The sequence below is a fragment of the Zonotrichia albicollis genome, chromosome 1, assembly GCF_047830755.1.
Source record: "Zonotrichia albicollis isolate bZonAlb1 chromosome 1, bZonAlb1.hap1, whole genome shotgun sequence".
Taxonomy (NCBI): Eukaryota; Metazoa; Chordata; class Aves; order Passeriformes; family Passerellidae; genus Zonotrichia; species Zonotrichia albicollis.
Window position 1 is genome coordinate 26139603 of NC_133819.1, and position 14868 is coordinate 26154470.

The 14868-nt window shown below is 37.7% G+C and overlaps 1 protein-coding gene across 5 annotated transcripts in view; it reads right to left on the reverse strand.

The window, feature by feature from the left end:
* ICA1 (islet cell autoantigen 1) overlaps window positions 1–14868 on the reverse strand; it is a 65929-nt gene that overhangs the window by 8027 nt on the left and 43034 nt on the right. For 4 of the 5 annotated variants that reach the window (XM_074536543.1, XM_005480811.4, XM_074536532.1 and 1 more), the window contains 4 exons: window positions 9323–9417; window positions 7278–7327; window positions 3735–3797; window positions 3583–3624 (listed from right to left, as the gene is read on the reverse strand). In XM_074536543.1, the coding sequence (XP_074392644.1) occupies window positions 3583–3624; window positions 3735–3797; window positions 7278–7327; window positions 9323–9417 (250 nt within the window). The remainder of the gene's footprint in view (window positions 1–3582; window positions 3625–3734; window positions 3798–7277; window positions 7328–9322; window positions 9418–14868) is intronic. The other variant, XM_005480812.4, reaches the window with a different exon arrangement.

Genomic DNA, 14868 nt, shown 5'->3' on the forward strand with positions numbered 1-14868 from the left:
ATTCCTTCATCATATTAGATAACCTCACTGCTGTTAGAACTTGCTTCTCATTGAAAATAATATTACAAGTGTGCTTAAAATCTATTAAACACACCAAAATCATTACACAGTCTAATATTTAAATAATTGGAAAATACTACTTTTATGTTGCTTCTTAAAACATTATATGAAAGTCTCAAAAAAATCCAGATTGGTATAAACTAAAAAAAAGTAAGTCTTGGGGACTTAAGATCTCCCTTATGACCTTCTGATCTATGCTTGAATTATTGGGGTATTTCCCCATCAAAAAGGTTAGTCTATCACACAGAGTTAGATTTCTATGCTGACCAACGCTGTAGTATTTTTTTTTCTTCTCATATGCTGCTGAGAAATAATTGGGGCTCACTTTCCTTCTCATTCCCTGTGCTAGTTTTTCCAGCACCAGAACTGCAGCTGAAGAAGCTCTTAGATCACTTGAGCCACTGCTCCTCAAAACCAATTTTTTCTTATTTTAGAAATGGTAAATAGTTACATAAAATACATGAAACTGGTAACCAGGATCATTATTGTTTCCCAAAACATTCTGAGAGTTAAAGAACTATCAAGGACCCCCAAGACCCTTACAAGTAAAATTATTTTACTTGTAAGCATTTGGAGCTCCATTTGGAAGCATTTGGAGCTCCACTGTGGAAATCTGCAGATGACAAAAATGGTGGTTAACAAGGCTGATAATGTTACATTCCTGAAATCCAGATCAGTTCATCTTAATTATGCTTGTTTCAAACTTGTGGTAAGGCACAGAAGCAACTTCAGTTTTCCAAAGTTTTGGTAGATCAGCTGAGCTCTCCAACTTGCATTCAACTTATAAAATGCTTTCAACCCTTTTGGGTTGGGATAAAAGACTGACAGTAGCAAGTGTCTGCAACAGGCCATTTTACTGAAACTCAACAGCCTTCTCAGAAAAGTTTCCTGGCAACAGCTGTAATAATTTATAATTAAATGGTTGAAGTTGAGTCAGAGGAGGAAAAAAAGCACAAAACTGTGTTTTAAAATAGGCTCATGCGTCAGCGCACACACCTACGTACTAAGAAACAAATAAACCAACACAAATTAAAATGATTTTATTCATTACTGAAGTCAGCTGTGAGATTCAACTCCTTTCTAACTCACATTTTGATATACCTCTGTACTCCCTGACAGGGCCTAAAAATTAGAAATAGAAACATTAGAAAGACGTCAATTCTCTAGATGTTCTCCCTAGACTATAACTAAAATACAACAGAAAACAATTTGTTCTTAAGAATTTTCAGGCTGTTTTCTCATTTCAGATAAAGAGCAAAGAATATTAACATTGTCCAAGTACCTCCAATTCCCCCAGGTTATTCAGCAGGTAAGACAGAGGGGTAAATCCACCCATAGGGGAAACACACCTGCTATTTCAAAGACTCCTAAGAACCCTGAGCTCCATGGGGCATCATCACCTCAAAGCTGCTCTCAGGAAGCCCCTTCATGAACTTGCAGGGGAGATGCAAAGGGAGCCGCATCTGCAGCAGGATGCGACACAGCACCAACCCCACAGGTAACCACAAGTGCCCTGAACGGAACAAATGCAGCAGCACAGCTCAGAGCCAAGCTCTCTCCATCTGGGGAACCATTGCAGGAGACCCATCTTGACTTTAGCAGCAAATACAGCATAAAGCTTTACATGTGAAGAGCAGCCAGGTCTTGCTGCAGGGTGTAGAGCCACCAGAAATCTGAGGAGTGACACATTTTGTGGCTCAGCAATCTTCCTGATCTTCCTGTGGGGACTGTGCAGCAGGGCAGGACAGGGTGTGTTCAGGCTCAGGCTGCTCTGAGTAAGCAGCAGCAGCTTTTACTCTTGTTTGCAATAAAGGTTATCTAGAAACCAGCCTTGCTTACCGAGATATTACTCATGTGGTATCTCTGCTAGATTACTAGAATGATAGGGACTTTCTCACTTTACCCATAAATCTTCTATTACTTCTTTTCCTGTTTCTGTTTTCACTAGCCATTTTCAGTCAAAATCCTTTTTTCTGTCTGCACATGCAGCCCTTATACATGTCCATGAAAAAAATCCAAACCTTGCATTAAAACACTGAAAGAACAATGTGACTATATTCTTTCTGCTCTGTTTGAACAAGCCTGTAGCAATGCTCACAATTCCTTTGTAAACTTACCTCGTTTTGTTGCTGTTAAACAAAAAAGGGAAGAGAAACTAAAAATATTTACAACAGTACATGATTGGCAACACATGATAAAGACTTCCTTCTGAAACACATGTGAAAGAGTACCTCTACCTATAGTGCTCCACTTAAAACAGTACAATATTCATTAACCTAAAGCTAGCTAATGTGTAAAATTAATGTGAAAGGCTGCTATTGTAACAGTGCCATAGCCAACCTTAGCCAATGCAGAGACCCCACAGAAGTTTTTGCATTAATTTCACTGCTTAAGTAAAGAAAAGTGTTCTAAGTGACAGAGCTAAGCTTGTATGAGCAATAATTGTATGTATTATCTGTATCTCCACTAGGAAGGTCCAACAAGGAATGGAACTGAATAAGAAAACCAGAAGAAAAAAAATGCTGCTATCAGGCACACACTGAACTTATTATTAACCACAGAAAAGAAGTTATTGTTACCTTATCTATTCACAGATTAGGGCTGCTTCTGCAGACAGCTGAGGAACTTTCCTGGTGCCTGCCTTCATGGGTGATTCTCCACATGGATAATTTCCCCCCCAGTGCAAGACACTGCCCATGGCAAATCCAAAGTCAAGGTGTTTGCAAATGTCCTTACCTACCACGACGGCAGTGCTATAAACACCCCAAATGCTCTCAGTCTGACTGACTAAACCACACAAAGGGATTTTTTTCTTTGCTTCATTTGCTTTTTGAGTTGCCACAATTGTTTTGGTTGTTGAAGTTTTTTTAACTCATTCTTCTGAGATGTATGAGTGAAAAGCAATTGAAAAATTACAGACAACACTCTAACTCTTAGGAAAACTTATAAAATTTTAACCCAGATATTTCATATGTTATCTGGTAAAACAGCACATCCTCTTCAGCTGCCAGGGATCTCACAGAAGTAGAAGGACACCACTGTGGATGTAATTAACTCTCTGTCTGAAAGAAGTCACCAGTTCTTACATGGTTTTAAGAAGACTACATTATTTGTTTCTGATATGTACATCTTCAGCACAAAATCTTGTGGTTACTAGTGTATTGCCAAGAGTTGTAGCACAACAACTAAAAAACCAAAATGAAAAATTTGTGAAATATTATAGGAGGGGTAAGGTTTACAATGGAACCTACTTCAGTTGGCAAATAGATATAGTCCAGTCTACCTAATCTTGGTATAAACATTTTATCCCCAATAAGGTTTACTTCAGGACACTATTCCTGGGAATAGCATCTCTGCTGAGTTTAGTTTAACACTATTTAAATACTGCAGCTGAACAATTTCATTCTACCTTTCAGACTAGACTGTGAAATAAATTAAGATCTAAAATTAAAAGTATACTTGGCTACTATGACTGAAAAGCTAATGAAACAGATGAAACAGACGTGCACAATCATATCATACCATTTTCTTCACGTTGCAGATCTAATAACTCATCTATAGCACCTAAAAAAAAAGGAGAAATACAGAAAAATTAAAAGCCACAAAAGAAGACCTGCAGTACACTAACAATCAGTATGTAAACATGTAAAGATAGCTTTCTGAAGTGTCTTCACCTGAGTTCTGCTCGTGGTTACAATGTCCTTGTAACGTGGAGATGACATCCTTGCCATCATCAGCTGTAATTGAGATCCACAAATATGTCAAATTGCACTTGGCAGGAGACCATGCTTATAAACAACACCACTACAGGATCAACATGCAATGGTTGTTGGGATTAATGTTTTAAATGATGTTTAAAATGAGCCTGGTCACAATGAATGAAAGATCCAAGGTACAAGCACTTCAAAGTGAGGCCAGTTTCTTGATAATAACCTGTGGGAGATCTTCCTTTGAGTCCCTGCCTGCTACACTACCCTCTCCAGGCTGAGGGCACCCAACTAAGGCAACTGCAACAATCAGTCCTCCAGAAGCACAGAAATTTATTTTAGAGGCTTGTACTTAGGCCAGGAGAGTGCAAAAAAGTTCTGGGACCTTATCACTCTCTAAACTGCTTTCCTTGCAATGTGTTCTTCCTCATGACACAAACTCTGGGAACAGGGAGAAGGAATCTTCACCCAAGGTACCCCAAGTCAGGATACAAGTAACAGCATCTCCTCTGCAGGGAAATAAATGGACTAAGACCAATAATGATTAAAATGTAGAGCTGAGATTTATAGGCTATTAGAGGTGACAAAACACGGCTTAAATTCTCAGCAAGTTTCTTGGATGACACATGAAATCAAAACAATTATCTAGATTCTGTTTATCAGTGAAGAGAAAGATACCTCCCTCAGGCGATTAACCCCATTTAAGACATGCAGCAAAACATGAAGGATGAGTTAACTGCTGAATATACCCTTTTCTCCCTTATTAACTGTTGAGAAAATCTAGCTCCTAGACAATCAAGTCTTCATCTCTAAGGACAAAGGAAGGGCTTGGCCACATATTGCTAGAATCTGAAGGCCCATCTGCTGGAACCTCACACAAGAGGCTGGAAAAGTGAAATAGAATTCTCTACTGTGAAATAAAAACTGAATCCCAAACTCTTTCAAGAGAATTGCCAATCCCTTCCAAGAGAAACTTCAATGTGTGTTCAGAACAAAAGGAAACAGAACAGCTTGCTGTTTGTATCATTATCTTCACAAGGCTTTGCTAGGACAGAAATGTGCTCCAAGCACAAGAATCAGCTGGTCATTTAAGAACCCATGAGCACATCTGATTACACTCTATATAGACATAGACAGCAGAGGGATAAAAATATATGAACTAATATATAAATTATATTTTCATAAAAGCACAATGCACAAAGTTAAAGTGGAAAATCCCAACCCTAAACTGTCTGACAGAGGGGAAAAGAAACTCAGGAAGAGAAGTTCATGACAGGTGGGATATGGATGGCCACAATTCTGTAATGAAAAAGGTACAACTGTTGCCCAAAGACTGCCTTAGTTGAGTGGTAAACATTGATGGAGCCAATCTTGAAGGCATCTGTAGCATAGTAAGGGAAAATGCAGAGCAAATGATAAAAAAATGAAGTTATGAAGTAGTTGGTGAGGAAAACTAAGAAGCAACACAGCTCCCTCACTAGAAGCATTGTATCTGTATGACTTTAGAATACAGAGGGTGATTCAAGAAAAAAAATCTCAGCAATGGCACAGACTTGCTGGTTTATGAAGATGGAAAAATTTAGAAGACCAGTTAGAAATATTTCAAAACACTTCAGTTCCTTTTAGGGGTGATGAAGAAAGAGACAGAACAAGGTATTATATTATAGTGAAATATTTTACAGTCCCTAAGCAACTGAGATTCTAGAAAACATCTGCTAAGAAAATATAAGTCAGATTTTGTTCCCCTATATATTAAAATATCTTGTCAAAGATATATCTGATCTAATTAATTGCAAAATGTGTGAAACTTCAAAACACTGGGAAAATCCTAATGTTGTGTCTTTATAACAAAAATACATCCAAAGAACCATAATTAAACAGAGTGACTCAAATAACTGTAAGTTACTACGGGCTGGTAGATCACCATTACTCCCAGTCAAAAAATTAATGGAAAGCCATTCAGTATGGAATCCAGCAAAAGAATGTGAGTATAATAAATGCTCCTCTCACAATTTACTGTTGATTTCATGGAAAGCAGACCTAGTTGAAAAAAAAAAGCTAATTTAATTCTTCAATAAAACTATGAGCTTTTTTTCAGTTAAGATATTTGTTTAGGAACAACTTGACTTTGCACTGCACAGCCTTCCAGCTGAAAAGTTAGCACTGTCTAACATCTATAAAGAACATATTGAATAGATTAGGAACGTGACAACTAACAGATGTCAAAAACACGTTGTTAGGAGGAGTAATTGCAAAGCAGAAGTGTTTCTAGTTTAGATCTGCAAGGCTTACTGCTTTATCCATTGCTAGTCAATGGCTTTAGCAGTCATCTGGAAGTACATACAAAATCACTCTAGAAAAAAAATGTGCAAACAACAGACAGACTATTAGAGATGGTCAATCAGCCCACTCATTTGGTTTCTGTAGTCAGAGCTGGGAGAATTCAATACCACCAAGCTGTAAGTTACATCTCCAGGACTAAGGAACATAAGCCATGCTGTAGAAAGGACAAATGAATCCTGGAAAGCTATGGCTAAAAGGAACTGAGTCTTGGTAAATAACGAATTCAGATATGAGCTTCAAACTTGATGCTGCAGCAAAATGGGATGCTCTTCTTGGATATAGAAACAGTAATGTGATTTTACCATCTAGAAACATGACAGTTGAGAACAACATCAGAAATCTCTTGTCTAGCTATGTATTTCATATTTGAAAAGGAATGTTGTAAAGTGGAGTGGAAACAAAAACTTTAAAAATAAACGAGATGATGGGTTCAAGACATCAATACAACTAACCCAGTGAAATAAAGATTTGAGAGTAGTCTTGACTTTCATGTTGTACTTTATAAGTACCTTCATGAAGGATAAAATATAACATATTAAAATTATTCTCCATTAATTTAATATAAAAAGTTAAGATCATCTTGAAGAATTCCATGGATGAAGATTCCACTTTTTACAGTACTTCACCACCCTCACTGCAAGCATTTGCTTCTTAGTATGTACTCAGAATTTCCCTTTTTATCACTAATATCTATTCCCTCCTTTCTTTCTCAGTGCAGTTCCAATTGGAGCCTGGCTGTGTCACTGGGAAATAACACATAAGGTCATTGGCAGCAGCTGAGTATGATCTTGCCTGGCTTTTGGGCAGAAGTTCCACTGAAATCATCAAGTTTTTCACAGACTACAGTTTAATGACTGGAACAAACTAGTGAGCTAAGCGGCACACTTCCCTTGTCTCACCTACTAACCTGCAGACCCCTTTCTTGAAGGGAGCATGCCCTATGTAAGAATTAGGCTCTGGAACACAAGCTATTTGACCTATCTGAGAATGACTGAATGAAATGCAATGGGATGTGACATGCAAGGGATTAACAGATTCTCCTGCCCTTTGGTTTTATGCATTTGTAGGGATTTGCTGGGTGAAGCTGATACAGGAAATAAACCAAACCAAATAAAAACCCAAAGTGTTACAGCACTTATGGAGTTATGAAAACATGAAATATAATACCTGAATAGTTTGATTCCTTGGTATGGCTCTCGTCATCTAATGAAATCAACCTTAATTTGAAAGAATAAGAAAAAAATTGGGAAAATAATTCCAAGGCTCTAAAATAACAATACATTTTCCTCTTTTTGGTCAAATCATTACAGATTCATATCATTAACAAATAAACTGTAATAACAGATGGACTCTTGCATTTGCTGGTCTGTTGTTACCTTTCATTGGTTCATTGGCAGGTCTGTTGAAAATGAAAATTAGATTGAACTAGCAAATCCTATCAGCTTCCATTTTTAGTCTGATTCAACCTCTACTGAAAAGTACTGTGTATTCTGCATTTGCACATTTAGTCTTTCATAGCTATCATGAAGGAGCTACAACTGCTTCCCAGCCCGCTCCCCCTCCTTCTCCCCAAAAATGGCAACCAACCACTCCGTGCTTCTCTTTTTAACAGCTACTAATTAAAAATCAACAGTCAGGACAGTTTTGCCCCATGTCAGCAGATTTCTAAAATAACAGATCAGCAGCATTGATGAAAAAAGCTCTCAAAAGGGACAAAAAGAAAGGTGCAGTTTATGTGCAACTCTTAAACAAAGGTGATCTCTTCAATGAAGAATACACACTTTCCTGTTCCACACTTTGCTATTACTTTGTGGAAAGCCATTCAGGGAGCTGGGACTGAAGCAGCCACAGGGCTGATGTGGTGGTGAAAAGGACTGTGTGGGCATGAAAAGGGCACCTCCCCTGCTCTTGGGGGTAGGACTGTGGTAGAGGAAAATTAGATTCAGGCCAAATTCTAGTATAATGAATGTTTACTGTGAATGGAAAATTCGTGAGGATTTAAAAAGCTTTGCCTTGTGTAATTCTTCTTGAATCCTAGATGTTTGTTTATGGTTTTAGCCAACAAAAGGGTGACACATTTTGTCCCTCACTTTTATGCCAGACAAGGACAAAGATAATACATAAATAAACACCATGAAATGGCATGTGATGCATTTCCTGGTAGGTGCCAATGCACACATCTTGCATAAATCACACGTTCATTCTAGAACTTCATATTCAACACTGAGGAGAGAGCTATTTATTAAACTCTATTACTGTCATGTGAGATGACACAGAGGGAAGTAGGTGCTGTGGAGATAACCACCTACCAAACGGTACTTAAGTCAAGTCAGTCCCTTCTAATATAAACAGCACCAAATCTGACCAATTTATAAAGTGGAATTGGCCAGTGGTTCTGAATCTGAACCAGAAAAATGACTGAAAACCTGAACTCCTTAAAAATCCATTATTATAAATAGCCAAGCAAAATCCACTAATCAGTCAAGCTGTTCTCTGCTTTCTGACAACTGATCCTTTGCTGGGTGCTTCATTTAAGCGGAGGTAGTCAAAACAACAGGTGGCAGCAGGATTGTATCAACATTGCATCCCCTGGCAACCAAATCCTGACGGGCAGGTAGGGGAGGGATCGCATCTCTTTCTCCTCTTCTCCTCTCCCCACAGCAGCCCATTCATAAGTCTCTCTCAGCTCAGAGCTACAGGTAACTCAAAACTTGACAGCATCAGCTCACTTAGATGTACTTTATACTAAGTACCTACTGCTTCACTGGATTGCTAACTGATGCTGTATACATTACAAAAACTAATCGCTACTCGGAGCAATCAGTAATCTATATCCCATTTCCAGGTGAAAGGAGATGCTGCTGAAAGGAGAAATACAATGCTCATATATCTTCTTCCATGTATAGTTGTTTACCATTTCTTTTAATAAAGAAAAAAATGAAGCAAAAGCTGAAAAAAATAAAAAGAAGACCAGAAAAGATGAAAAACATATAAGGGTTTTGTGGGCCTTTTAAAATCTCTTAATTCCACCATAAAGTTTATTAATTTTGATATACACACTACAACATTTCAGGAATTTTTGTATTGAGGTAACCAGTAGGATTAGACTAGCTGTGTCTACATCTCTACTTATGTTTGGTGACTTTAGCAACCAGCAAGTGGATTATAGACAAAAATACTTATTATTTTGCTATACAGGACATGTGACTTACTGACTCTGCTGATCTTCCACTGAATTGGTGCTCTCAATCTGCTGGTCCTCCTTTTCTGCTTTTTCTGTTAGTTTATTCACAGGATCTTGCAAGCTCTAGATCATAACCACAATATAAATATAAAGAAGAAAACCAATTAGAATCAGGAAAGCTAAAGTGTGTCATTTGAGACCAAACCTGACTCTAGACCAAGAGAAATCAAGGAAAAATGGTTTTATACTATATCAAAACAATATCTGACTCAAGCAGAATTAAAGTGTTAGAAGATACTCATTCAAACTGAGTCTGTGAACACACTTCATATAAGAAGACGGCATGTGGCAACTTCTAAACTCGTGTTCTGTTTCTAATATCTCTAAATGATTACTTCTAGGTAAATATTTTCCATATTTCTAAGTAAATCTATCTATACCATGTGCAAAGCAGGCCAGATGTCATATTTCTTTGCTATTTTGGGGATTTGCTTATTTCTTCCTTATTTTCCTTTTTCTAAGATGAGAAAAATAAATTCTTTACATCTGTTTGTTCCTCATATATTGTTTCTTTTCTTATTTATTCTCTTTTTCCCTTCCACAATTGTTTACACAAACTTGGCAACTGCAGTGATAGTGGGAAGATACTGCTTGTATCCTGAATCTGAAAGCAAGGGTTAAAATCTTGTATTATAGTAGATGAAGGACAGGTGTGGTATTATGAAACCCCACTGTCCCTTTGCAGCCTGAAAGGCTGTGCTACAAGATAACGATTCAGCATTTTTATTACCAAAATCTGGAGATGAGAACAAGCCAACACAAGCATTATAGACTGAATCTGAAGTGATAAATACACTACTAGCTGTCACTCTTATGTATAAATTAGAAATTCTGTCTAAAAAATTAAATAAAGGAACACAGTAATTAGTTAAAGCAGATGTTAGCAATGTAAATATTTCCATGTCTATCAAACAGTTTTGCTGTGAAGGTGAAAAAAATTTCCTCTTTCTAAAGTCCAACTCAGTTTCTAGAAATTAAACCATGGTACATGTGAACAGTTTTGACCATTTTTAAGTAAATTTATTAATGTTGCCCTGATAGTAATAGTAGTGCATCTCACCCCAACTTATCCTCATGTCCCCCCACCCCAAAGAAAGAAAAGCTGAGGGTGAAACAGAGAAGTCACTTTCTATACAAACTTAAAACCCACAAAAATGTAGTGGTTTTGCATCTGGAATTTGAACAAAAACATGAATGTGTTTCATGAGTAAAGTAAAAAGAAAAACCACAGCCTAATTGACTGAATAAAAGTTAGGGTGTCCAGCCCATCTGTCACAACAAAAGCATTCCCAGACATGCTGCAGGTCTTGTTTCCATGGCCCTGCTAACCAGGACAGAGGAGTTCCCAGAAGGAGCATTCCAGTTTCTGCTTGGTTCAGTATTTGTCTGAAGGACAAATTTATAAGGAACTGACACTTCAGTATTTTAGAAACTAAAGTTCTAGATTTGTCTTGAGCTGCAGTTGCTTTTTTTTTCCTCTCAATAAACTAATTCTGCATAGAACTGCTGATTAATTTGTCATAAGCAGCCTCAGCACTGCAGGCATGATCAAAAGATGAAGGTCACAAAAACAGCAATAATAAAAAAGCCTTAAAGAAATGAACCTTATTCTGTGATTGCCACTCTTTTATTTGACACTGCTGCTACCCAGAATCACATGTAAGTGTAGTTCTCCTCAGATGCTGAATAAGGACACCAGCCAGTTCAGCTAGATAACCTACATATGGATGTCACCCTTCACCTGCACATGCACTGGGTATTGATTAGACTGCACTTCTTGTGCTATTAAAATTGATGGGAATTATTCCACTGACTCCAAGAAGTCCTGGACTAGAGTTCAAGAACAAATATCGACTACACTTGCACAAAAGTGCAAGCAGAGAAAGAAAGCAGCTCTGCATTATGGGGACTGTGCTGCTTTGGGCACTTGAACCACCTGGACATCTTCACAAGAGGACACACAGCCCACTGAATCAGGAGGTGATGGTCAAACAGTTGCGGTGCTCTGCCTGCCACCAAGTACAGCACCTCTGAGCTCCAAAAGAGTTGTAAAGGTTTTAGACAAAATCCAGAATTACTCTGACCACTGCCTAGCTATACAAGTTAAGGAAAATTATTAGAAGTAAATCCTGCATATTCAGAAAAAAAACCCCCAAACAAACAAAAACAAAAAACTCAGGGAAATAATAATCTTTCTTTAAGGATCTATATTTTAAGAAGCTTCCTTTGTCAGTGTTTCAGGAAATCCGTATTTAAAGGACTGTGATCAAACCACGGAAACAGCATATAGAATGGAGTTCACAAGTACCTTGGGAAGGAAACAGCATGATAATAATGGCAGTTACTATTTCCTGTATCAGAAAAATAAACATAGCTCTGAAATACAGCTTTGGTTTCAATGGCAATTATTATAAAATTGTTGATAATCAGAAGCTGTATTTTGATGCAATAATTCCACCTAACAACTTTATTTGGACTCAAAATTGGATACCAAATAATGAAATTATTTTCCTCTACTCTGCATCCTGAGGTTCACTCCAAACTGAGGCATCTTTTCAAAAAGATTTAAAAAAGGTAGAGAATGAGTATGAAATGAAACAACGCTAAAAAGGCCACAGTCAACCATTTCCTAAACTGAAACCCACAGTAATGTGATCACTAGTGTCAGAAGGCATAGAAATAAAAACCATTATATTCTCCTAATTGTTTTAGGTTACATTAGAAGGAAGGGAAGAAGACTCATCATCTAGAAAGTGCAATGATTAAACAGAGTTATGACAAGACAGACTGAGTTCAGATCAAAGAGAGCACATTTCATCTGGACATAGCCCTGACTTGGCTGCTCAGAGCACACAGATGTCTAACTTCACAGCACTCTTCTGGCTGCTCATGTGGGCTACAATGGATTTTTTTGTGAGCTACACCACGTCTGTGGCAGGAAGCAGGATCCTTGCATATTTAGAAACCTATCTTCCTAGCTTCTTAGATCTCTCTTTTACTACAGAAGACAGAGTAGGACCTTACACAGAGCAAGTTCACAATTATTCAATCTGCCTGGTGTGTCCATCTCTAACACCACAAGTCACCCAGTGATATTTCACCTGCGCCCAGGACTCAGACTAAGTATCCAAGCTGACAAGAGATTCCTCCACTGTAGAGTTAACTCAGGCTCCAGCTCAGGCTCTATTTCTGACTGCTACTCACTCACTAAATTCCTTTACTTGCATCTGGGCTGCTTTCAAGTCAAGCCAAGATCATCTGGATTGCACCTAAAATCTGCCCTCTGCAGTTAACTCAGCAGTGTTGACATTGCACTCAGCTCACCCACAGCTCCTCCCAAGTGCCTTGGACAACTGTTGCACTTCTTGACAGAGACAGAATCAAAGCAACACAGCTAAGGGCAGTTTCAGGAGCCAGGCATACATTCAAAGATGTAACAACACTTATGAAAAAGTGCAACAGCACCGAGGAGACAAAATATTGAACATATTTCATTTGGCGGGAGAACTGAAGAGGAAGAGGAAAAGCAGGTTGTCTCAGAATTTCCTCCCATCAAGAAAAGAAATACCACACATCCCCAAAACTCTTAAGAGATGCAAAACCATAGGCAATCTTGTCTATGAGTAAAGAAACAAGAGACGATACCAGACTGCAGCAGAGGTCAGCAGAAGGCAACAGTGTGGTAGTACCTGTTTGGACAGAGTACTCCAAGGGAATAGCCCATGTAAGGAGATCAGGCAGCAGTATTCCACTTCACACAGGAATAAATAGATGCACTGAGATTTCTGCCTGTTGACTCTCTTACCAGTGCAGCTATTATTTCTAAGTTAATACAAACTCTTCTGAAAGTTTGGTATTCCAGCATTTAAATTTAAAGACTGCAACTAAATATCATTTAAGTAACTAAGGCAAATAAATGGTAACAGAAATTTTAAAAAGGTATTATTCATGAAAAGTAGCCCCTGAAATAAACTTTAATTCATTTGACATATGTTAATTTCAAGACAATGAAACCTTAAGGGCTTTACCAAAACAGCAGCCCATCATCTGTAATAGTAAAGTGATGGATACAGTACCAGATACTTTTACATCACTATACATAGAGCTGTTAGCACATTAATAATCATCTTTCATCAAGCACAAAACTCAAGAGTTACAAAATACAGCTGCAATAGCACAATTATACTGCTCTCTGCACATACCCTGAAGCAAAGAAAACAAATGGCTGCTTTTCATTAAGGGAGTTTGGCAAACATCTCTAAAGACAATGTTTTCTTTCCAGAAACAATCCCAAGAGGCATTTCAGAGTCTCTTTCCTGAGGTAAACCTGGTACACAAATATGTATTTATACTACAAAATACAAAGAGCAGTTTTCTAGTACATATCACCTCTTAATTTTTCAGTAAAACAGTCTATGTCTAAATTAAATATTAACTTGCATTACTTTCTTGTTTTAAAGTAGAACACTAATCCTACATTCACATATCCTTAGTTTCATTCAGTTTGATTTGTATGACCAAGATTTTGTCTTTTATGGGATCATAAAACACAAAAATGATTTGCAAGCATAAAATTCAAAATTTCCATTTAAGGAAGATCCCTTTGAGAAGGGGTTGGAAGTTACTTCTTTTAGACTATGTTCCCCAGCCTGATACCAGGCACGGGGAAATAGTCTAAAAGAAGTAACTTTCAATTAAATGTAGAGATGGGCACAAATATTTGATGTGTATTTTAATCCACTATATATATTCTGATTTTATATTTTAATGCATAAAGTCAGCAACAGACATGGCATCTCCATTGGGTACATTTTTAGACCAAAAATTTATCCACCAGAAACTACACTACCTTAGATCAGCCATAGCTATCTACCATACTTAATTAAAAAATAATACCTCATAACCTCAATGTAAAATTAGTTTGCAGCTCCTTTTTAATATATAGTTCCTCTGGCATGAACATATGATATGACAGGTAGGGATCAGTTCCCTAACCATAATCACCTATTGTTATTCCACACCCAGGTGTAGCAGAGGTGAGATGGGGCTCACCACGCCCTCCAGAAGTGACAAGCAGAGGTCACTTACCCTGGAATGCAACTGAAGTAGCAGCAGACATCTATTCTCTTAGGCAACACAATCTCACCTGATGCAATCACCAGATTTTGATCTAATTAGCAATTATTTAACGCAAACAACCAGAAACTAATTGCTGGGGACAAGAGATTATGAAGAAGACTCTGGTATAGAAAATAACCCCACACTCTAGAGACTGAAAGAAAAAAAACCCTGATTCTAAAAGCCAGTAACACAGACTTACTCCCAAGCAGCTGTTTTCTGAATGCACAGAATTACATAAAATCCTAGAGTTTTAAACTATCCCCTGATTAGCATCATTTATCACCATATATATCAGTGCAAAACCAGGAAATAACATCTTTCAGTGCAGGAGGTGAGCAATATAATTGGTTAAGATTTTCATAACAAAGGCTGCATCCTAAACACACTACAATA